We start from the raw sequence: 25,864 nt of genomic DNA, 5'->3' as shown, positions 1-25,864 counted from the left end.
ATAATGTCATTCTATTTTAAGGGGAATTGAAATTGTTTGAATAGGAAATCGCCATTTTTAAATAAACCTTTTCCAGAATTTCCTACTTTCCAACAACTTAATTGCCTACAATAACATAGTGTTGTTAACAATCTTCTTCATTGTAGCAGTATTTTAAATAATGAATCGCCAGGTATTTTTCCTAACGTTATAAAATTGTGATTTTTCTCTCCATTAGGCTGATCAAATATTAGCCTTCCCTACTAAATAAACGAATATTGTTTTTAGAACTTTTCGGGTTTTTGTAAGCATTATATATGCATAAAGTACGCTGTTGTATTGTTAAGAGTGTCTTGCTTACAACGAAAAAAACTTGTAAAAGGACATAGTTACATGTAATATATGTTATATATCAGACTTTGTTCCTACATGCCATACAGTTTGAAATGTGTATTTACGGAGTATAGTTATGTATAGTCTGTCCCAAGATATTCATGCAGCACTTTGGACGATTTTTAATAAAATATACACATACCTGTAAAAGAAGGGCAATTGAAATAGTTAAGCGGGATAATTTCCAAGATAATTTCATTGACACATTGTCATCTTTAACTCGGAAAAATTCACAGGAACGAAAACAGATTCCTTACGGAGATTTATAATGGGAAATGTTTACATCTTTTCTCCATTCGGAATATACTCGGAATACATCGCGCAATTTTACAACGTTATCATCCGGACTTGCTTCAATACAAAATCCTCGTAGACATCACATTTTTAGCATTGTATCTAAACCTGATAAGCTAACAGGGGCTTTTCCACTAAGAAATCATGGAAATTTTTCATTCTTTGAATGAACATCGTTTTGACCCTAAGATATTTATTAATATAATGCAATTAAGCAAAATGTAAATCCAGGATATTTTGGGACAGAGTATAGTTATGAAGTGCTATACATGTGTTTGAGGTTTTAAATCACTTGGTTTTATTTTGAAGTCCATACGACACCAGTTCATCAAACAAAGATCAGTTCTAAAGCAACTACCTCATTGTCCTCTAAAATGACAATTCCAGGTAAAAATTGTATTTTTTCAATCCATCAAAATGCAATATATAAGAACCTACTGTTCAACTTAAATCTAATATATGTAATAATTTTATTTTGTAGTTTACGCTCGTACAGTAGGTAAGATTTATCAACGCATGATTTGATGGGAATATTCCCAATGTTGCCTTAAATCCTTTTTCTGGCCTTTTTTAATTTACAGTTCTATTTTAAAACATAAGCATTCATTTTGCGACAGGAATATCTGATGTACTGTTTCCTTTTCGTTATGGGGGACACATCAAACTCAACGGTAGGGAGCTGTGTTATAGATCCTTCACCAAAACAGCCGGGGAGGCACTCTGCCAATCAAAAGGGCTGCAGTATGGGTCACATAACAGGTATACATGATTTAAAAATACTAGTGTGCGATATAGGCAACTTTTTTTTTTAAAATTATGTTTTAGGACGCAGTTGAAGATGAAAGCAAAAGCGAGTCGCGTACTTTTGAACAGTAAAAATTACAATCAATAAAGTTTTACGTAAAATTATTTTTTAAAGTTGACATAAGTCAAACGTCAGACAATATATTAGACTGTATGAAAATTCCTAAGGATGAAGTAAAACGTTTCTAAAACAAAGATCAATTTCTTATCGTAGTAAAATTACATCAAGTTGATATTTGAATTCCTATAAAAATTTAACGAAAATCATCAGGCATATTATGAAATTCAGCAAAAACTTTTTTTTCGATGAAAAAAAAAAACATATTCTAAAATATATGTATGAGAAGAAAACACGCCACAAGGTTATTTCAAAACTTTTGTTTAACTTTTACATTAAAAGTTTCTGAAATGTTCATTTACATATATAAATCAAATTAAGGAAACCATTCATAAAGTTGTTTTGTGATTTCGTATGTTGTAGAACAATAATGTATGACCGTTATAGATCCCAGCTGCTTCACTGTTCCTATCCAGACCTGTCTTATTGCTACATTTTCCAGAGATTTTGTGATGAGGCTGTTGAATTACATTGTACAGGTTTGCGTTTGTTTTCGTAAAGAAAAGTACGAATCTCGTATCTCGTATTTCGAATCTCAAATGAGCCTTCTGAGCCTTCGAAAAAAACAATGCATAAGAGACTATCAGCTGTTTATCAATCAAAAGTAAGCAGATGAATGATATAAGAATTTAAAATTTACGAGATGCTTTGGTTCTAAAACATACCTTTATATCTAATAAGGCTTCGAACTCATTTGGAATCCAATGTTTTATCAAACCGTTTTGTTTCAAATATTGGTATGTTGATCACTTGACCAGGAGAAGAAACAATTATGTAAAAACAAATGAGTTGAAACAGTACAGCGAGGAAACAAATAAAATCATCAAAGTATTAATTGTAAGAACTTACTTCGAAATTATCATTAAAAAGTGTATCTTGACAATACATTTGTAGCATTTCAGATGGAAATTGATGTCTTTGACTGGTTGTTTGTTCGTACATCTACATGTATAAGGTGCTTTGTGCAACGCGAAATCTCATTATAACACGAAATTCTACAGCCCTTACCTTAATAATAATAACAAAGGGGTAATAACAATGTGTTGTGTTGTGTCAACAACTGTTGTTTTTACTTCATATTTATAAACGTTATATACGATTAATAACAGTTGTTTTGAGAAACATAATCTTCTTGGAAATTTTTCTAAAAATATTTTTGCCATTATGTGAGACCATATGACTATAAAGTCTTTCAATCCTGTTTCAGATAAATACTTAATAAGTGTTAGAGGTATTTATGAACATAAACCTAGTTTACAATTATAAAATTTTTTTTCAATATGTTGTCCTTCTGCTGTAGTTTAAAACACAAACTCTGATAGTTAGAAAGAAAGGATCAGAAGATTGATAAATAACTTGATATGTATGAGAAAATCACATTTTTTAAGCATTTCATTTTATTTCTTTTAAGCAGGATATTCCACAAATCCGATAGGTAAGCAATATAAAGTATTTCTTGTTCAATTTTATGCAAAACAGTCTATGCAAAATACATACATACAATTCTTAAAAAATATATCATTTCAACTTAATATTTGTAGTTAAAAATGTCAAGCCTTACTACTCATCTTTACACGTTTTTCTATAAACTGTCATCTCTTAAAAATACAAATATTATCTTATATTAAAGTTACAACAACCAGTTCTCCAACACGTAAGTTTTACGGGATATTTGCAGGATTTATCAAAAACAATTTTCTGCACAAACTGTAAGATCTGTATATACAACAAAATCTAATAAATTTACTAAATTACGAATCGTGAGTTAATTCATCGGTTTATACTTCTACTTTCTCCTATATCATAAGCATGTTAATGAATAAATACAATTTTCAATGATGATACATGTTTTTTTCCCTTTCTATGATAATGAAACATATAAAATTAGAACGTGTTTCATAGTTGTAAGACTTATAAATGGAGAGTCTGAGACGGAAGGTAGAGTAGAGCTGTTGCATGACGGGAAATGGGGTACGGTCTGTGACGACATGTTTGATAAAGCAGATGGTGATGTCATATGCAGAATGATTGGTTACAAAGAGGCAAGGTAGATGAATAATGAATGATCATTTCTCACAGTTAATAAAGTTTTTTTTACTGTTCAATATAGGCAACCCAATGCCTGCAACTCGTTGTAAGAGTTTTCAAATTAAAATGATGACAAGTAAACAGTTTTGGGCTTTGGTTCTGCTTATGAAATAATTGTTTTTATAGGTATTAATTTCGAAAGGCCTGAACGTTTTCTCACTTATTAAGGGAAAATATTCTAATGATAGGAACAATTGGCTTTCCTTCCTTTGCAGTCAAGTGTTTAAATATGCCCACTTTTCAAACGGATACGGACCAATCTGGCAAGACAATTTACAATGTGTGGGGAATGAGACAGAGATCGGAGACTGTCCCTCAAATGGATGGGGAAACACTGACTGTGGTCACGGGGAGGACGCTGGGGTTTCTTGTGGTTAGCTGTTAATCTGAATAACATCTTCATGTACAATTACATAAATGTATAATTGATTATCTGTAATGAGTTTAATCTAGACGTAATCCGATAGTGAAAATTCTAAATAGTTCTGTAATCCAGGTCACATAGCTAAAATATTTATCAAAATAAATGATTTCATAAACAACTAAAACTTAATTGCGTCTTTTTTGTTTTTTAAATTTCAGTACCTTATGAGTTTGGTAACATTCCATTGAATCAGAAGACGACGGTAGGAAACCCTTGCACTTTGACCTCGACACCGTGCAAGAATGGCGGTACATGTGTTGTCAGTTCAAATTACGGTTACACATGTATATGCCCGGAAGGACTTGCTGGACCTTACTGTCAATACGGCATGTTTTATCTAATTACGCTTTTGTATTTTCGACGAATTTTTCATGAATGCAACGCATTACACACATAAACAATGTGCATGTTAGATATTTTGATAAATTCAAGGGGCATGGTCACAATTTTGGCCAAATAATATTTTTCATTTTTTTATGAATAACAATGCGTTAGTAATGCATTTCCAATGATCAACAAAAGTTTGAGTGTTAAACGTAAAATTATAAGTAAATGTTAACAAGGCTCGTGCGTTGTTTTTTGTTTACATTCGTACATAAACCGGTTAAAGCTCTTTTTCAAGCTGATTTTTCTATCCGCTGATTCGTTTTGATATATGAATGAACAGTTCCAATCGTTTGTCACATCCAATGAACCTATATGTCTAAACATGGAATATTCAAAATGTAATCGAAAACATCGCCCAAGCTTTGTTTCATAGCCGCTAACAGAGAATTGTTAATTCTGTGTCTTGCTTATAATTTAACGAATGACCCTCAAATTTTGGTTGCCTATCAGAATGCTTTACCGAAGCATTATAAACATTTAAAACATTTTTTTTATGGAAGATCGTGACCATGCACCTTTAAGTACAAATGATTAAATTATTGCCATGGATTTCTGTAACGTGTGAAGATACGTCGAATATTTTGAAGGAGTTATTTAATTATACACAATTGTATATACAAGTACATGTAAATTATACAATTTTTAAAAATATGTTGAACTTTGCATGACACGAAAACGCTATATTATATGTAATCAATATCTTGAACAAACGATTCGATATCGATCGTAACATTACGTTTAGTAATAATTGTTATAAATAAATCAGGTATCGCAAGAACAACATCGAAAAGCGCTTGTCCAATCAACTATTGTCAAAATGGGGGCACGTGCTTTCAAATTAGTTCCCAAAAAGGATACACCTGTGTGTGTCCTAATAGCTATACTGGACACACTTGTGAAACAGGTGAGTATCTACTTTGTATGAAAATTATCAATGAATATATCTACTTAATTTCAATTACTAGTTTATTGATAAATTCTATACCAATAAAGAACATTTGGAGAATACGCCCAAACGAACCGCACAGATATTGATTTAAATGGAAAATGGGTAAATATACGTTTGTCATTTTGGACATTCATATATAATTACATTCACTCTCGGTCCCCCTTTTAAATTTCTTTAAATAATATGAGTGTTATTTACCTATAACACAGAAAATCAAATCGCCAAATCTGGTGCGTATGAAAAGAATATTCTTTAGTATTTCTTAAAGAACTTGACTGACTCTCCTTGCGACTTCAAACCGGGCTGTATGCTTATAAATATATTTATTTCATTGATGTGAATATTTTTTATACTTGAATAAATTCAGGTGATTACTTTTATATTTATCAAAATACCAAAGATTTAATTCGTCTTATAATAAAATGAAAACAAAATTGTGGAAATAGAAAACCATAATCTATAGGATTGTGCACTCTTTAGGCAGCATAGTTCGGCTGCGTCAATGCCTTTTCCGCTGATTGCGCACAACTCGTTTTTTAAAAAACCCGCAGATTTTTAAAAATAGTCAAAATTGTTGGAAGGGAAAAAGTGAAAAAACGCAAATGTAAGCATTAAATTATCAATTCTTTTAAAGATGTGGACTTCAGCGGTATGTGTAAACAAAGTTTCATAACGCAGTAGCGCACGTTAAAACATTTGAGAGCGTTATTTAATTTGTATGCATACACCGTTGCATTTACATATGAGACCACATCTTAAAAAAAATACTGATTGAATACATGTACTTAATTACACGATATGCACTTTTGTACCTTATGTTTTCAGATACATCTTCCTCGTCATCAGTCTTTGTCAGCTGCCTTGATGACGCATGGAACATTACAGTGGATCTTCAACCTTTGCGTCAAAAATACCCGGATTTTGATCCAGATGAATGTTATATAGGTTTTGACAACGCTAACTGTACCGGAAGTATTCATGGTGATAGTCTTTATTTCAGACAAAATTACAAGGACTGCAAAACAATTGAAAAGGTAATTTAATGAAAAGTGTTAAAATTGATATTGTGTACGACGACATTAAATATATACATTATCATCTTTTTATATAGCATATGGTATGCATACACAACTATCAACATCCAATTCTACCAGACTATTACAAGTAACTAACTATGGAGTAATCACCTCGGTGTTTATATTTGCACAGAAAAGTAATCTTGAAGGAAACGTTCGGAAGAAAAGTACATTAAAAGTTATCTAGCCATTAGTCTTAATTCTTTACAGAATCTGACTGAAGGTATTGAATACAGTAATGAACTTCTCTGCGCCCGTCATGACCGTCTGTACCACTTCATAATTCGTGAAGTTCGACTTCAAGTGAAACTGCTTTGCAAATTTTTCTCTCTCGATGTGGTTTCTTCAATACCTACGGATCGACAAGTTCATCTTCAATACTTTTCTGACCCCGCGCTCACAAGGGCCAAGGATTTCAATAGATGCCGAGCTGGAGAGAAGCTATATGTTCGGGCATTGAGTGACGTCACGGACAGTAACATAAAAATGAGATTATCACACTGCTATATCACACCAGCGGTTATCACTGACCTTGGGATGCAATATTATATCATCAAAGATGGGTAAACATTTTTTCACATCATTTATAAGTACCTTAAATCCCTTTGCAGTATTTTTTTTTATAAAACTATATAGTTGTCTTTTTTATGAGAAATATCCAATTGTCAATGATTGCATTACCATTTAGCAATACATATATAAATACATAACAGTAACAGCAAATATCAGATAACATAATGATGTTCCGGGTATGATACTTTGTGTTTAATGATAATTGTAAACTACCGGCGAAAAGTGTTTAAGTATTTATTAGTATAAGAAAATTTAACCACCTTATTTTTTCCCGATATTTTTTTCGTAGTGAATATGGTCTGAAGTCTACATTTGCAATATCTAATTGTTCACCAAATATATATATAATACAAATATATATCAAATGTTGTTGAGAATACATAATACATGTAACTTAGCGATTTGTTTTCTTAATTCGTCCATTTTTCTTCAATACAGTCACTTTCTATTGACAATTTAATATATAACTTATTGCTACACTGTATAAACAATTCATTCAAAGGATGGTTAACGCCACTAGTTTCCCTAACACCTGCCTTAATGTAAAGAAATCCTTTTTATCAGTTCAGCAGGGATCACATTCTTCCTGCGTCTGTCTATTTAAAGCACTTGTTTAATGCTAATCAGCGAGCGTTATTTGAAACAAATTTGATACGTTTTATTAAATATTGTTACCGTTGTCCACTGCAGTCCGAACTTTAACAAACACTAATTACTTTATAAGCATTCGCTCGTATAAATGGCATGGTGTTTGTTGAAGAACACAAAAGTTATATGCAGCATAGATTTCCACCTTTTCACTCGTATATGTTCATTTATGCGCACCATCAAACGTACTGTATGTTATGAATCTGCCTTGTATTTATGTAGGTGAATATACTTATGTGTCTTTGCAGGTGTGTAATTGATCCTAATGCTGTAGTATTCTATCAGTTAGATCATGAAACAAGGTTCTCCTTCCAGTATGTTGGGTTCTCTAGCAGTCATGGTGCTGTGCATTTATACTGTAACGCTACTTTCTGTCAGAAAAATGATCATTCTCCCGCCTGTCAACCCACGTGTTCTAGTCACGTGGCCAGAAGTTTAAGGGAAAATTACGTTATCAATTTTCAAAATGATACCGACAATGATGAAGAAAAACCTCGTTAGTTAAATATGGTAGGTTATAATTCACAATATCAGATCGAAACTTGCTGAATTTAAATGTTAAATGCAAGGAAACATTTAAGTTATGTTTTTCTTTTTATTTTCAGGTCTCCGCACAACTTTCAGCGTCAATGCAGTATTTCCGTTTCTAAACACAATGAATGTTTCTGAACAGATTGCAGAACTTTATTATGACGCAAAACACAGGAATAATTTTGCATTTAAATATAAACTATAACTGAGTATTATGCATTTTTGTAATGCTAATGATTCCACAATATCAAATACTGATTTATAATGAAAATATGCAATATATCTACTATATAGCATTTATCACTATGAAGATAAAAAGTCGAAATAAGATAGCTTCTTTGTTATTCTCCCTTTTTCTCGTTTATGTTAATCTAAATACCGACTATCTATTGAATATTGTAAATAAGTCGACACCATACTGATACCATTTGCATTCAAATTATATTTGGATTTGAGATTAATCTCTTACAGATTTAAAAGGAACATAACATAGAAACAAACAGTCAAACAATACTGCTAAAATGCAATATATTTTATTAGTGTCAGTTAGTAAACGACTTGCTAATATAAATGGAAAACGAATAAATATACTTAAAAGTTGTATCGAGATAAAACAAATTTTAATTCTGAGATAAAATGTCATACAATTTTCATAAGAGGTCGTTATTAGGAGACATGACAGGTCATAGATTTGCAATGATAATACATTAAATGTAAAAGAAAATGAATGATAAACTCAAAGATATCGGTATGATATATACATGTATACGTGGATTATTAAGATATCTGATGCATAGACAATTTATAAAACTAAGTCAACAATGCAAAGAATAATCCGAGGCAGCGCAAGAATTTTTTAAGGCGTGTAGACGTCGATATTTCAATGAACAGAAAATAAACACATAACTGTGTAAATAGATAAATCATCATTATCTCTTTCAGTTGAATAAAATACATGTACTGAAATAAATGATAACATTAGAGCGAGACAAGTGTTAGTGTATATCAGTGTATAATATGATTGTCCGGTGAATGAACCTTCGTATTAACGATCAACAAATAACATAAGTAAATATATCCCACTTAGATAGAAAAATTGCGATAGTATTGCATTCAGGTTGCCTCCCTTGCATTAGAATCAAGTAAAAGAGTATTTTTTAATCATGCTTTAGGGGAAACAATGTTCAGAAAGTGATATTTCCAAGACCAATAATCAAATGTTAGATTGAGATTGTTGCACAGTTTATAGAATATAAATACAGCCTATGTAAGTGTGGGTTTAAACAATGTATCATTTCTTTTACCATGCAGTCATTTTTTTTCATTTCCTAAGACCATTATAAAAGTTTTTTTTATCTAAAATGATATCAATTGGTTTTTGGTGTATGCATGGCTGTATGTCTGTCTGTTTGTCTGTCATGCATGTATGTATGTATTGAATATATGTTGAAAACATTTTTGTGTTAAAAAAAGTATGATTTGATAGTCCAGGTCTTAAATTCAAAACGTCTTATTCGTTCATTCAAAAGAAAATTGTGCATACATGTACTTGTACATTGTCTCTAAAAATAAGTTGTTTGCTGCTTTATCCAAACTGATCATTTGCTTATTTATAAAGGAATGCCATAAGTAAAATACGGAACAAAACCTAAGTAACAACGTCAAAACTGTTTATATTTTTATTATAAGCACTTGCGTTCCAAAAATGACTATAAGATCACTTTTTGTACAATATAATGATCAAAAATAAAGTTCATCATTTTACTTCTCTATATCATTCCATATCTTGAAACCAAACGATTAAATATACGCTTTTCTTTCTTTATACAGAATCAGATTAAATTAAACATCAAGATTATGTAAAACTGACACATTTTTTTGAAATTTCATTGAGTTTTACGTCACTATATTCTTACAAACTTGCCTGTTTTTTGTCAGATACAAGCATCTTCGGGTGTATTAGGTTAAGGATAATTGGCAATGAGAATCAATTCAATGACCAGAATAAATACAAATTAAAATATCAATAAGGTTTAAACACTTAATCTCTACATATTAAAATGATAAAGTTAATAGTTTTGATAAATATATTGATTCATTTTCTATAACTAAACTTTTATACAGTGAATTTGATAATGATACACGTTTATATATGTACAACGAATATTTGCAGGTTTTATCTCATTGTAGTCGACAAATTTTATACTTAGGGGAAGCCGGACTAATGTACACATATTTTGTCCTTAGTATAAAGTTTTTTTTTCAAGCCTACCGGATGTTTATACGATCTATGTAATATGATTCAATCTTTAAAAAAAATAAAATAAAACATCACGCACATATCTTAAACCGCAACTTTTGTAACAGTAAATCTGTTCTTTTAACATGATAAGCAAATATTTTTAAGCGTAAATTAAAAATAAAATTAAACATTAATTATTTTTTTAAGTGGAGGGGCAAATCCATGGTAAGTCGATTTTCTATGTATAAATTGACAAAAATGAAAAAAAAAAATTTAGCATGGGGGGAGCTCTATGATGAGTCAAGTTTTATATTTAAGTTTAAGAAAAAATGTCTACTGCAAAAAAAAAGGGGGAAATCAATCAATCAATCATAATCACAATCACTTTAAAAGAGGAGATGCAGTGCAATAAATATTTATATATTAAAATCTTTATTATTTAACAACATTGTATCTGAGATTAAACTATTGTTCTACATATAAATAAATAAATTATAACAAATCTCATAAACTATGAATAATGAAAATTTACTGAAAAATAGGTATGTTTTATTTTTTGGCATTCAAATTTCACGTTGTTAATTTTATTTTATTAATTTATTATAATTCATTGTTTGATCACATGCTGTGCTCGCCCCAACGGTCGCACCGTAAAACATATTAATAGTACAGATACACGTACCGTCAAATATATTGGTTTCTTGGTCAGTCGTGAATGGTTGATATACCAGTTTCGTAAAGGTGAACATAAATGACGATGATGATTGAAATTGTTACTTGAAAAGGAAATCACATGAATACTCCTCATTTCAAATCTACTTAACATGTTTTAAATCGCTTCTAATGGCATTCACAAGAACAAGATCATTTGTTGCAGTCACGTTTTGGAACAAACATTAAAAACGGTTTTTACTCCACTAATTATATAATATAAGTCTATTTATGTCATCGTATTTGATAACAGCTGCACATATTATCTAACATTGTCGAATTTTGTCTTCTTTGGTTTCAATCGACTGATACTTATCTGTAATATGAGAGGTTTTTAGCAGGTTGCAACAGTACATAAAAGTGTAAAGCATATCTCCCTTTTCGGCAAAGTAGTACACCTGAAATGGCGAGCATCAATCATCTGTTGGTATTGGGCCTGGTAGTGCTTATTGTCACACAGGTATGTTTGTAATTTATATATCTATATACACTGTTGTAATCTATATATTCATAATATTTTTCTGTGAGATAAATCAATATTTCATCATCAAACAAACTATCATTATCCACTCTTAAAAAACTGAAGGGAAAGACATTTTTAATGTCTGTTAATAAATTTCATTTACTTAAAATGTATGTGTAGCATATCCAGTCCATTGGTTGACATTAATTTAATCATACAGGTAAGTTTTGATAACACTTGACAAGAAATTAATTTCAAAATTTATTAAAAATCTTAAGGGTTTTCTCCTCTAAATCTAATCCATGAGTTGATAACTGAACTCCTTGGTATATTTCAGTCCTATTGTCTCTATGCCACCGATGCCTATGTGTACATGACAAACCACCCCAGATCTGTGGACCACTATGTCTTTGTGCACAACGAGATCGGCCCCGAGGCGAAGTCTACTAATTATGAAACCAGATACAACGGGTAAGATTTTTCTTTTTTTTATTAAGAACAAAACATATCTATTAAATGTTTTTATGTTGAAGCAATGTATTGCCATTATATGTAATATTGTAAAGATGTTCGGATCATATCAACATTTTACAGAATAGCTGTGAAATATCAAATATTGTGATATTTTTTATAGATGGAATATTTAAAATCCCAAATTGAAAACTTTTTATTTGCTTATGTGTTTTTTTCAAATGTTTGAATAATTAGATATATGATAGTTCATTACAATTTGTTTAAAAGTTAAATCATTTCAAGCTTTTCTTTAAAAATGGAATAGACACTATATGAAGCTAACTCAGATGAAAAAGAATAATAATAACAGAGAAAATTGGTTGATTTATCAATGGCATTGATTGATTTTTATCTTGGTTTTATACGGCTTTCTTTCACATTCAGCATCAAGCACCTCAGAAGTAAAAATTATTTTTCCCATAAAACTTTTTAGAAAATTTGAAAAGCTGTTTTAACTGCTTGAGAATATTATAAGGTGGTAACTGACAGTTTATGTCTATATTTGTTCTTCAACAAAAAAAAGCGAGGCAAATTAGCATGCAAAAGAGTGACATAACCTTAGTTATCTTAATTTTTTTAAACATTGCCATCGTGGATAGGATTATATGCACATTAAAATTTATCTAAGATTAATATTAAGTACATGTATATGTTGATCGCTGATTTCAGAGAAGTTTGCTACAACTTAACAAACTATGTCTTGGAAGATATGGGAACTTTGGGAAACCAGCAGTGGTTGGAAGTGACATTTGGGGAAGATTGTTCGTATTTTTCACGCATTATCTAAAAGTTTTACCACAGAAAAAATATCAAGCAAAATTTTCACAAATATGAAATAACGATTATTCCTGGTTATTTTTTCTGTTTAAAACATTCATGAACTGAAATCCATGGTTTTGATTAAATACCTGCGTCCGTTTTCAAAATTAAGGAGGCTGGATGATCAACAGATTGCTTCTTAGATCTATCTTTAAAGTTTAGATATGATATTTATTTTACCAGAACAATTGTTTATTAAAAACTTCTAAATATTTAAATTCAAAACATTTTCCTTTTCATCTCAAGGATAATTACACAGCCTTAATTTGCTGCGATCAGCCCTCTTATATTACAAATATTCAAGGTAGACCTTCAATTTATAATGGTTTGTCTGTTGGTTGTTTAAGGCGTCTCGGGTAGGGTTATCGTTGAGCACGTAGTGACGGCGGAGGAACCTTTCAGCGTATGTAATATCTACTGGTACAACAGGTACATGTACTCTGGTGATCCCGAGAGCCCGCCTACGTGTACACCGGTCATGTACCGCTATCACGTGATCTTTACCCTGTCAAAGGATCCCAAGGAGAATGTCAAGCAGATGGTCGAAAAATATGTTGAGGACAACAACATTGGAGGACTTTACAGATATGATCCTTCTGGTATATCTCTTCATTACTGATTGTAATAGTTTTGAAATATTTTGATTTTTAAAAATATTTCAGATTCGATATCCTGGAAAACGTAATGAATATATGCTGATATCAGTTCGGTTTGAAACAAAATATCAGACGGTTAATAGGTCCGATCGGGCCGAAAACAGTCTGGTGTGTTTTTTTCATACAGAACAGTTTGAACTCTACCATTGCTGTTCATTGTTGATTTACCAGAGAATGCCCTATTTTAAAGGATATTAGTACTGTAAAATAGATTTTTGAGTGCAAAGAAGTATGGGAATTTACTGCATCTATTTGGTGGATGAAATATTATGCTGTTTGCAATAAACATGTTTTGTATTGTAATAACACTGATATGGTGAAGCAAGTTAGATGTCCCATCGTAAATATCGACTAATATTTTGAAGCAATACATACATATCTTTCAAAACATCTGTTGCTATTGCTATTGAGTCTGAGGTTCTTTTTTCTCTACAGAATGTTATATCTAGTCTGAAATGAGAATGGGATTACAGAAGAAAATCAACTCTAGATGCATAAAAAAATAAGAATTCCGCTTTTTTTCGCTTTCGATTCTGAATTGATTTAACATTGCGAAGCCACTTTATTTTTTGGCTCTTCTATTGGGTTTTCTATTGGTTAATCATAAGGATGAGAAATGTATATTTGTATATGTGTCAGTTAATACAGAGTCGAATTAAAATGAGTTTGCGTGTTATTTTTTGGAGTTAAAATAGCAATTATATTCAGCCTAACGTTGTTTTCAACAGTGTAACTTTTCACAACCTAATTCTTCTCTTTTGATTTTTTTTCTATCAAGTTTGATCAAAAAAGGGCATCACTTTGTTGAAAGAAGATCTAGTTTGTTGTTTTTATTGAATTAAATAACTGTGCCATTTGGCTTTTTAAAGAACCGTTGCAAAAGAAATCTACTAAGAGGAGATTTATGTTAGTTCACAAGTCGACCACCAAACCAAGGTAAAATCTTCGGCATTGGAAATGTTCGTTTTCAAAAAAAGTATTGAGTACATAATAATTTCGTTTTTGACGATAGCTTCGGACCCATTGTCCTCTTCGAAAACACTGAGAAAATAGGCCATTGTTTGTCGTCTTCACTGTATTTTTTTTATGTAATTTATTATATATCTATTAACACCGCATGACAACCCATAAGTCCTGTACGGAGTATATACGCGTTCTTAATCCCATCCAAATGTCACCGTTTCAGTTCATTTGAGAGGTGTATCAGACATTGAGGCCGGATTGTCTCGAGATGGACAGTGTTATAGTGTACTATAATGCGTTTACCATAGGTGAACAGTAATGAGTTAACAGCTGTACATGTACTGTATTATTTGTAAACAAATTCGTAGATAAGTCATTGCTACCAACCCTTGGTCCTTGCAATAAGAAAGCAACGTAAATACACGTGAACTGGACAAAGATGATTTGAAACGTGCTCTGATCAGTTAATATTTAAGAACTGCTAGGATTTGGTGAACTTTCATCGCAGGAACATTCCTATATACACGTAATTTTAAATTTGAATAATTTATTAACAAACAATGGTAACTGTTAGGTATTCCTTAAAATATTGATAAAAAATATTGAATAGTTTAATGAGTAACACATTTAGACTATGATTTTTTGATTTGCCAAATTATATTGTTTGGGGACCCAGAGCAAAAATACTCTTTTTACCTCGTTTTAATCACTAACTATATGCGAATATATACTACAATTTTATAAACTTTATTTTAAGCAAACTGCAAGCTATTGGAACAGGCGTGTTAAAAAAATTTAAAAACCAGCCACACATTTGCAAATTAAAACTTATATTTACAGTAAATACACACTGATTGCAAAAACGTGTTGTAATGCGTGCCCTTAATGTTAAAAAAGTCTTCCGAGGATTAGTTGAGCGTTTATCGTAAGTAAATATTGGTATTTTTTATGTACGCAATTTTAAATATGATTCATTGAATCAGCAGTATTTAACAGTAAAATTGTATAATGAACAAGACTATCTGACAAGATACACAAACACAGTTTGTTGAATTTGCCGGCAAAGCAATTACAGTTCCCTGGGTTATGGTCAACCATTTATTTTCCTATAGTTGTTTGTAGATCTTTACAAAAAGAAAGCTTTACATAATAAAGTCGTTTGTACTTTGTGATAGAGTTAAATAAAATACCATTTAGACTGTGAAGTTTCAGGGATGTTATAGAAAGAGATCAATGTATCACTAAACGGAACAAAAATCAACGATCAGCATCATGTTACCCAATATCAAAACAAAAAATTGGTATCATCAATCTTGTGTAAATTTAAACCACTATATTACAGTTTAAGTCACCGTAAGGAATAAAAGTAACAAAACCTTAACGTTCCTTATCCACATGATAGAAATTTTTATAGGTTGACGGATTCAAATGAGACGAATATGTATCATACAAACCCTAACTTGATTTTTTTTAAATGACTGATGCAAAATATGCCTTTAGCCAAAAACATCCAGATATTTTTAACAATTTACGGACAGATATGCAAGTCTCCTCTTAAAAGATTAAAACAGTTTTTTGTGCCAAACCCACGTCAACGCTATGAAATAGACGTATTGGAGGCAGAAGGAAAGGAGAAAACACAAAGTATGATTTAAATCCTTTAAGGAAGGAGTCTTTTCTTGTTTTTGACTTGTTAAACGTAAATTTGAATAATTGTTCATTCAAGATGAAAGGAAATTAAAATATAAAAAATAGAATTAAATGTTTTTTTAATGAATTCAAGCACATTGGTTAATTCTCCTGGTATAAACTCACAATGCAAAGCCGAATACAATTCTTTGACTTTAAATTCATTACTCATATAAAAGGGCTCGATAGTCGATTTTAGTCATACATTTTAAGACTGCATTCATATCCTTTAGGAAAAGGGCTATATATAAGGGAAAGGAAAACCCCAAATTAAAAGATTAAAATAGATGAAATATATGACTTTACTCATTACATATGCAAGTGAATAGCTAAACAAATCATATCTTAGTTTTTAGGGAGACCTGATGGTAAATGTGTTGACCCCGGGCCTCCGTAAGTGATTCTAACAATGTAGAAATACGGATAATGATAACAGACATAGATGTGTAACAACGAAGAAAAACTTAAACGATATGAAATGATGGACAATTTGTGTGAATAAACTATCGTTGAGTTGTTTTTACTATACGTTGATTTTTAATATCGTTAAGGTTCTTTGAATGATCCATTAAATTCGACGTTTATTCTCGTTAAACAGAAGTAAAGAATTCAAAATTCAAAGTCCAAGATGACATCATGAATGGCTGATGTATCGAAAATGAAAGAATTTTATTTAATGTCACAATAATTACTTATCAGGAAAATTTAATCATAGTCAACTGACATCATCTTGCAGGTGTAAGCAGTTACCTTCATGCAAACATTTTGCAGTTAATTGTCTTTATTTATGAATATAGATAAAAAAATAAAAATCAAACAAAAGCGTGTTCAAAATAATAGGTAACATATTGCCCTTAATACTTGTTTATTAACTGAAGTACTATTTTCAGACATTTATTTCTCAATGTAAATGGCATAAATGGCTTTTATTCTTTATTTATTCGCTGAAATTCTGTTTTTGGAATCACAGTACAAGAACGAAATATCAGTTACCAAAAGATATACGTTTTCAATTGTTAAGAATAAAAAAAAGCTTTATCTCTAGATAAAGTCGCATAAAAAAGGCAGAGTTATGTTATGTTCATGGTTATGGTTGTGTTTTACCATCATTGAATTATAAAGTAAAAAAAAAAGAGGAAAAGCAAGTTTTGTGATACAGCTGGTTTTGGCAATAATAGATAATAATCTGGAATCGGTGGAACAAACGGACATGCGTTGATTTTGGCGCAAATGTGATTCCTGTAGAAATGCATCTAATGTTTTGAAAATCATAGGATATATAAGTCGTATAGTAGTACTTATAGCGAGCTCTAAGAAACAGTGTGCGCGGGAAGAAGAACGAGCTAAACCTACAAATTCATCAAACAAAAATGTTTGTCTTTGTCCCATAACACTCTCTAATGTTTTCACCTGTGGTACTATGCCAAAAATGGCCGACATTTAACTCGTAATTTACGGTGTCTTAAAGTTTGAAGACACGTTTTGAGTACCACATATGCTTTGGCGAGACCCAAACGATTTGTGACATGTTTCCATACCTTCGTATTGAGTCGAGAAACGTAAACAAAGACGAACAAAGTCATGGATGACGTCACAGTGCTCTCGCGCTATATTTCCCGCGATAAATTTAGAGGTGGATCAAACATCTGTAATGAGTGTACTAGCTATTTCAGTATAGACTGCAATACCTGCCTCATTGACATATGATTTGTTTTTAATTTTTTTTTTATAGAGATGATATAAATATATACTAGCAAGAGCCATACTTTACTGTCATATCAATCCATTTTTAAGCTAACTGTGCATGCATGTACAGTAAGCAGGTAAGTATATGAGTAGGAAGGAAATAAACAATAGGACATTTTGAACTAAATAAAAAGAAATAAAATGAAAAAATAAACAGTTAAAAATTTTATGTAGATATTGCTTATAGTCAAACAATTAAATTTGAAAGTGGGAAATTACACAACCTACAAATAGGGACCGCTCTCTCTCTCTCTCTCTCTCTCTCTCTCTCTCTCTCTCTCTCTCTCTCTCTCTCTCTCTCTCTCTCTCTCTCTCTAGTGGTAGGGGTTGCGCTGTATGTATCATAACCATTAAAATTAGTACCTTTGGCATATACTTATTGTAAAGCAATACTCTCTCAAACATTCTTTGACATTCGTTGATACCTAAATAACACTAGGTTGACAATGATGCAATTTAAGGTATGTGTAATTCTTGCTGCGTTCGCCAGAACGGTAGCACCGTAAAACATATTATTACATTATCCCCGAGTGGCCTCATTTTCATCCGATGTAGGTTTACATATTTTCATCAGTTTCAAATTGTCAAACAAAGTTTTACAGCATGTGTGTGCAGTTCACGTTTAATTATCGTAAGTATACTTTCCAAATTATAAGAAACCAAAATTTCAAAAGCACACCTGTGTTAAAAGCCAGTATTTTATTAAATTAAGTAACTGTATAAGAAATATGGTGCTTATTTAGTATCAATATTAATAAAGAAAACGAATTAAAGAAAAACAATTTTCAATGCTGATGGTCCTCTAACATTTTCCCAATGCAAATAAGATTAACAATTACTACATAAAAACTTGGTTATAGCGAAGTCTTAGGCACTAATGGAATTACTTCTATATATCCGTAATGCGTTGTATCCGTATAACGAATTTGCAATGATATCTATAGCAAATTCATTATATACATGTTTTCTTTCACCAGAATATAATTTTTGCTAATTGAGAGAACAGAATTCATTTTATTAATTGGTTGTACAAACGTTTTTAAACTCTAAAGAAATTCGTTAAAAGGGTGTTAAATTTCGTTATTATTCACCTCTACGTGACTCAAAATCAGTTCACTTTATTTGTTATAACCGTAAAGGTTTGCAAATATTCGTTTAAGAATTTTACTGGGGATTCCAAAAATTTCCTTTATCCGAAAATTTGCTATATCCGTGTTCGAACTACAGTCTTTTCATTTTTTAATAATTTGATGCAATGCTATGGTATGCCATTTTAATGATATGCTATGAGATTTCGATGCAGTGCTATGAGATTTGTATGCTATGCTAGGAGAAATTGAAACGAAGGGCTGAATGATTTGGTTTGCTTTGCTTTGATATTCTATGAGATTTGAACAAAAACGCCTACATACACAGAAGAGTTCCACACATTTGTAAGTTATACAAGAAAAAAACAAAATTAACCATTCTACTACAGTTATTGCCGAGATCAAAGAGATGCCGCGGACATTATTCTCCAATATACCACAAACGTCATCAGTAAATTATCAGATCAGAAATACCTATTTGTATTGCACTTACCATGAGAGTACAACTTCAAACCGTAAAACGTTTTAATACTTATCAATTTCACGTGTTAGTTCCAGTCAAAACAATGTGTATTGCCTCAAATTTTTACTTTTAAGGGATCATTGTGGCTGTTCCTAGCACATTTTCACTGCATGTTTTTACATAAAATATATAACGTGAAGAAGTAATAATCGTATTTAATTGCCTTTAAAATATTAGGAATATGATTTAAAGATATTTTATAAAAGAGTGAAGAGCATTAAAAGTCCAAAGAAAAATTCTGTCGTCTGCATAACATGTGATTCCTTTGATCGATACACATGTAAACATTATTAACAAAACCATTGGGGTTACACGGAACAGCCGTCAAAATGACATAGTTCGTCTCTCTATAGGTCTGTAGAAATGCTGGGCTGTAGAATAGAAATAAAGTTCTTGTTATCGAGAATGTTGCAGGATAACCTCCTTGGTCTCGAAATGTTGTTTGAAATATAAAAGCCTCGCCTAACGCCTCGGCTTTTATATTTCAAAACAACATTTCTCGACCTCGGAGGTTATTCTGCAACATTCACGAAAACTCGTACTTTATTTCTCAACTAAACTGCAAAGTGAGCATTTATTCTTTAAAAAAAACAAACATTTAAAACCGAGTTAAAATCATGTTGTAAGCTATGGTACGATATGAAGAATGAAATTTTATGAGATTGTATGCTATGTTTTGAAATTTCAATGCTATTGTATGAGATTTCACTGCTATGCTATCCTAGATGATGTTATACGATAAAGATAAATTAGTATAACAAATCAAAAAGGACATAACGATTAGAATTGAATCATAATTATGATTATGAATATTCATGATTTTGTTCGAAATATTTCGGGACTTTACCTTCAGTAAACGGAAAACACTGAGTGTTCCTAATAGGTGTCAGTTCTTTGAGAGAAATAGGCTAGCTTGATGGGAACTGGAGTTTTGCTGACTCCCTCAATGTTTTATTATACGATAACAAACAATTAATCAGGAAAAGTTCAAATTGATATAATTCTTCGTGTATCCAACAAGCTATAGCGTAAAATAAATATATTTTAATAGCACGCCCGATGTACTGTGACGAAGGCAAGTTATGTTATACGAAAAAAAGGACGTTGCAACTAGAACTAAATGATATGGCTATGAATATTCATTACTTTCAGCGGAATATTTTGAAACTCTTTCTTTGATTAAAAGATCCAAATAGGGGTGTATCAGTTTATCGAACTGAGGCCTTTTTTGCATTTTGAATCAGTCTGTTTTGCAGGGAATCAGTTTATTTACGGCGATTCTCAAGGAATCAGCGAAATATATCGAATTTATCTTATTTAGTGAAAAATAAGTAGAGTTATTATAAAAGCAGTTAACAACCTTCGAATCTATAAACTGTTAAGAATAGGGAAGTACTACAGGCAAAGAAAATTTCCAAGACCCATCTGTGTTAAATTTGCAAATAAAGCACATACATAAATCATTTTGAGACATATCAAAGTCCTAAAGGACGAAACCTCCCCAATCAGAGTTTCTCAACATCAGCCCGAGGAATTTAGAGGAAAGGAGATACATTTATATAAAACCCATATCAATACGCACAGCGTAATATTGAAATCACGCAAAAATGTACCAATCTCATCTTTAAAAAAAGTTAGTCGGTTTACAAAGATAAACTTTGATCCCGTCCAACGGCTAAAGAGATCATTAACGGAGAAGAGGTCAAGATCGCGGTCACTGCAGCCAAGAAAGCAGAGGACAATTGGAACCGGTTTACGGCCCACGCGGTACCAGTAGACTTCTATAGACAGGTGAGACAGTCTCTTGTTGACGTTATGCTTTTAGACAGTATTGCCAGTGCTTGTATATCTTTGCATTCCGGTTTACGAGTAGCGACGGAACACCGCACGACGAATCCGATGATTACCGGGAACATGGGGCCGGGAGACTGTTGCTGAAATCGCTCATCGATAATAAATAATTTAGCGGTAGTTTTGCAATGATACGGCAACAAAATCGGACCTAGACGCCTCAAACATAATAGAGTAGTCGGGTTAAATGCAGCAAGAAACATGTCATATTTTACCTGAACCCCATCCAATTGAGATGGACAACATAGTCAAAGTTTATAACAAATATACAATGTTGTTGTTGTTATCCAAACTTTCGGATTACTGTGTTCAGTTAGATTTTGCTTTCATGTATTTGTCGCGGTAGCATTTATTTACCAATATTTTCTGTTCGCGTTTCTTTGAATTTTTGTTTATAGTTGTTACTTCCGATTTGTTCTCTTCACAAACATGTGAACCAGTAACTGTAAGTGTTCTTTATTTTCTTAATTTATAGTTAAAGCAACACGAGGGGGAGTGCATATATTTAATTTTTTCTCATGAGCATTACTATATCAAACATAAACTTTATAAAGCATTTATACATGGAAAAACTACTGTTGCTTGAGAATAGTACATTTACTGAGTATAAAAAGCATTGGCAAACTATTCGTGATATGTTATAAAATGTGTTTACTGCGAAGAAATGGTAAGCAATTATGGCAAAAGAAATTATAAGTTTATTACTATGTTCTTACATATATATTACATTTTTTATAGAAACTGAAAGTTTTCATTTTGGCAAGGTGTCATTTACATTACGTGTCAATAATTTTAGGCCAACCCGTAATGGCTGAGATGTCAACCATCATGGGCCGAGGTGTCATTAGGCCGTGATAGGTGTCTACCCTTACACATATAAGACTTTTTTATAGTGTTCCCCTCTCATTTTCTATCCTCTTTCAACCCCCCCCCCCTAAACTAAAATCAAACGTTCCTGGTTAAGGAGTCAATTAAACAAAATATTCTACATTGTTTGTTTATATATTTATGTCTGTTTTTGGTGTATATACCTGTCTGTACATGTGCATGTTTATCTACGGCATGTGACTGTGTTAATATCCCTGTCTTAAATGAAGTGAATATGTGATGCGTATGCACTGTAATAAACTGTTATCTAATTATATGTGAAGATATAAAATTGTACGTAAAAGTTTGAATTAAAAAAATGTCATATTCTTAAAATATACAGTGGACACGACTAAATATGGCACATTTTGTCAAAGTTTTTGAAGAGAAAAATGTGTCCGCAGCTGTCGACAACAACGTAATGGATATTCTTTGATTGGATTAGTACGATTTCAAAGATTTTTACCGATGTACAGACGACTAAATAGAAAAGATTAATAAAAATGATGTTGAGGAAAGTTACACCGTTGAAAATTACGCCTGGCTCAGCAGTTCCTAATTTTAACTTTAAAAAAACCTAGCAAACTCAGTTTGTTTCAACTCTGTATTTATTGACATTTCTGATCTTTATAATAAAATGAATCCAAATCAAATACTATGGTTGTGTAATGTTAAATATTTCCAGAACTGGTAGCGGAGAAAGTTGGAATTTTAACTTTTCTCTGCATATTGAGTTGTCTTTCTTCTGTAATCCCATTCTCATTTCGGACTAGACGTCACATACTGTAAAAAACAAACCTTATGTTTATTAGGAATGGATATTTTGAAAGATAGGTATATATTGGTTCATATTATTATTATTATTGGATATTTACGATGGGTTATAGATATATGTTATTTATTATTAAGACCAAAAAAATTGGAACAAAAGAGTCCTTTAGGTCACATCTCTCAGCCAAACAGCAATTTCCGAAAAGCATCTAACTAGCTTCACTATGCCAATGCAAATACAATACAACACAAAACAAGTTTTAATGCAAACAGAAACTTATTTCATCCCCAAAGAGATTCAAGTAATTCCCTTACTTCTTCGTGCTCGATAATCTATTTGGAAAACTGTTCGTATAAGCCACGCGCACCTGATGTTTTATGATTTTTTTTCTTTAAAAATACAAATTCCATTTAAGGAGGCTGGATGGTCAACAAATTAATCATCAGATCTGTCTTAACTTTGAATTGTAGTATTTTTGCCATGAACACTTATTAAGTACGGAAAAATCAAAACATTTAGATTTTATATTTTTAAATTCTCCAATATCTATGTACAGAATTCTTTGCGTAATGAAGGTAAATATAGCATATAAATGACAACAGTCATTCACCCCTTTTAATACCTTTCTTCACTTTTTAAGAGAAAAGTTTAAACCATAAGGTGCCCGATCTTGATAAGAAACATTGGGAAAATTTGATCAATTTATATCTAGTGTAAATGTTTGCATTCAACCGTGGTCAAGGCCTAGGGTGCAGTAAGAAAATTTTCTCTATTTCAGAATTTAAATAGCAAAATTACAAACTCTACTTCAGACATGTTGTTAAATTTAAGAATTATAAAAATGTGTCCTTAAGATTCTGTTGTACCTTTTTATAAAAACCCCTCCCCTTGTATGATGTTTATCACGATTTTGTAATTGTATGACAATTTCTTTCAGGTTGCCAAAGTTTTGTAATTCTGGTTGAGGAAAAGGAAACCATGTTTACCCTGCATATTAAACGTATCTCTCCTATATAAAACATGACCGTTCATTTGAAGAATTGTTATATCTCTTTAATAATGGATTATTCATGAATTGGAAAAATGAAAAAGTTTCAGTCGGATGTAAGATGAAAGGAGTGATAAGGGTTAACACTGGACAAGATATATTTTCGACTTTTGAATTAGAAATTCTGTCCTATTTCTTAAACTAAATAGTTCGAAAATCAGATGTTATGAGCTGCAATTTTTATGTTGAATTTCTTTTTTTAGGAAAATGTTATCTTCAATTAAAATTACAAAAATAACATGATTTTTTAATTTGTTAGTTATATTTTTAGTGGGAAAAGTCGTAAAGAAGTCTTAATTGCAGAAAAATTGAAATATTGTCGTCCTGTACAAAAATGGATCTTTTATATATTCATTATAAGTGACATTTTTTTCTGTCAAAAATTAATGATTTTTTCAAACTTGTTTATCATAAAAGTTTAGTTACAGGCAGACTTATCACATTAGCAGGTTTTTGCAGCAAAATAAAATTCTAAAAAATACAGCTCATATTGCTTTAAAATTAAAAATATTTCTAAATATAAATAAAACACTGCTGTGATGTAGTTCCTTTGTGCCAGTAGTCTAAAATATTTACTTGTGGCAGTCCAATGTAAGGGAGCTTCTTAATATCAGACCATTACCTGTGATATCAGTACTGATATCCTTAGAAATCGGACTGTCTCGGGTAAAACAACAATGGAATTCACGGGCAACTATAATAGTATGCTACATGCCTTAAAAACTTTTGTATGAAAAAATAGCAGACAGTTACCGGCTCTTACGGGCCTTTAAACTCTCTGATTTTTTTTCTTCATACAGAACTGATTTCAGCATATATTTATTAATGAAAATTACAAGTTTTCAAAGATATCAACAATCAAATATTTTTTTCTAAAATCAAAATATTTGTAGAGTACATAAATGAACAGTTAATAACGTAAACATATACCATAAGGGTCCAGTCTGTGTAATCCTTCAATGTTGTTTTCCTTCACATAATTTCGTATCATCTGCTTGACATTACTGTCGGGATATTTTGAGACGGTAAGGATCGAGTAATAGCGGTATATGGCAGGGGTACACGTGGGTGGGTTTTCAGAATCAACAGTGTACTCGTTGTACCAGTATACATTGGACACGCTGAACGGCTCCTCCTCTGTCATTTTGTGCTCAGTAATAATCCTTCCTGCAACACCTTAAACAGACAACAGACTAACTAAAAATATTTGAAGCTCTAACCCAAATACTTGTGTAAAAATAAAGCGGAATGGTCGTGGTCAATTTAGGCTTTGTTAATCTTAGGTCTGCATATTAAAATTGGGAAATTATTAAATTTTACACTTAACATGTTTGGATTTCTTTATTAAACAATTGTTTATATCATATCTAAATTTTTAGGAAATATCTAATAAATAGTTTATTGACCATTCTCCTCAATTTTGAAATACTGACGTTGAATGGGTAATGAATCAAAGGTATGGACGTGAGTTTGTTATCTTTTATAACACTTTTAGGGAATAGAAAAAACCCAGCTCAAGAACAATTTTAACACAGGATTTTCTTCAGATAATCATACACATTAGGTTAAAAAAAGTGCACTTTAGCGAGCCTGCGATCACTTGAAAAAACACCCAAAAAATTTTAACTTTTCAAATAAAATGATATTTA

General features: G+C 31.4%; 2 protein-coding genes across 2 annotated transcripts; both read left to right on the top strand.

The window, feature by feature from the left end:
• The first annotated feature begins 536 nt into the window (after positions 1–536).
• LOC117689958 (deleted in malignant brain tumors 1 protein) lies at positions 537–10,000 on the top strand. The gene is made up of 14 exons (XM_066072609.1): positions 537–1,053; positions 1,148–1,165; positions 1,284–1,425; positions 1,952–2,067; positions 3,003–3,023; positions 3,219–3,242; positions 3,491–3,635; positions 3,892–4,049; positions 4,259–4,426; positions 5,254–5,391; positions 6,262–6,470; positions 6,723–7,075; positions 7,982–8,243; positions 8,339–10,000. Exons 1-13 carry the CDS (start codon positions 1,041–1,043, stop codon positions 8,232–8,234), a joined length of 1,758 nt encoding a protein of 585 aa, XP_065928681.1. The 5' UTR covers positions 537–1,040; the 3' UTR covers positions 8,235–8,243; positions 8,339–10,000.
• Positions 10,001–11,548: 1,548 nt separating this feature from the next.
• On the top strand, positions 11,549–14,329 carry LOC105326470 (uncharacterized). The gene is made up of 5 exons (XM_011426525.4): positions 11,549–11,677; positions 12,018–12,151; positions 12,863–12,954; positions 13,360–13,611; positions 14,104–14,329. The coding sequence occupies exons 1-5, from the start codon at positions 11,621–11,623 to the stop codon at positions 14,115–14,117; spliced, it is 549 nt and encodes a 182-aa protein (XP_011424827.3). The 5' UTR covers positions 11,549–11,620; the 3' UTR covers positions 14,118–14,329.
• Positions 14,330–25,864: the final 11,535 nt, after the last annotated feature.

The sequence above is a fragment of the Magallana gigas genome, chromosome 10 (assembly GCF_963853765.1).
Source record: "Magallana gigas chromosome 10, xbMagGiga1.1, whole genome shotgun sequence".
Taxonomy (NCBI): domain Eukaryota; kingdom Metazoa; phylum Mollusca; class Bivalvia; order Ostreida; family Ostreidae; genus Magallana; species Magallana gigas.
The sequence above is the reverse complement of the archived record's forward strand: the minus strand, read 5'-3'. Positions and strand labels throughout refer to the sequence as shown.

Bases quoted from the DNA above. Each gene is read 5' to 3' on its own strand.
- LOC105326470 (XM_011426525.4), top strand. From the start codon at position 11,621: ATGGCGAGCATCAATCATCTGTTGGTATTGGGCCTGGTAGTGCTTATT. The intron at 12,152-12,862 runs GTAAGATTTTTC...CGCTGATTTCAG, and splicing joins TATGAAACCAGATACAACGG to AGAAGTTTGCTACAACTTAA. The intron at 12,955-13,359 runs GTTCGTATTTTT...TGGTTGTTTAAG, and splicing joins AGTGACATTTGGGGAAGATT to GCGTCTCGGGTAGGGTTATC.
- LOC117689958 (XM_066072609.1), top strand. The intron at 4,050-4,258 runs GTTAGCTGTTAA...TTTAAATTTCAG, and splicing joins GGACGCTGGGGTTTCTTGTG to TACCTTATGAGTTTGGTAAC. The intron at 5,392-6,261 runs GTGAGTATCTAC...TTATGTTTTCAG, and splicing joins TGGACACACTTGTGAAACAG to ATACATCTTCCTCGTCATCA.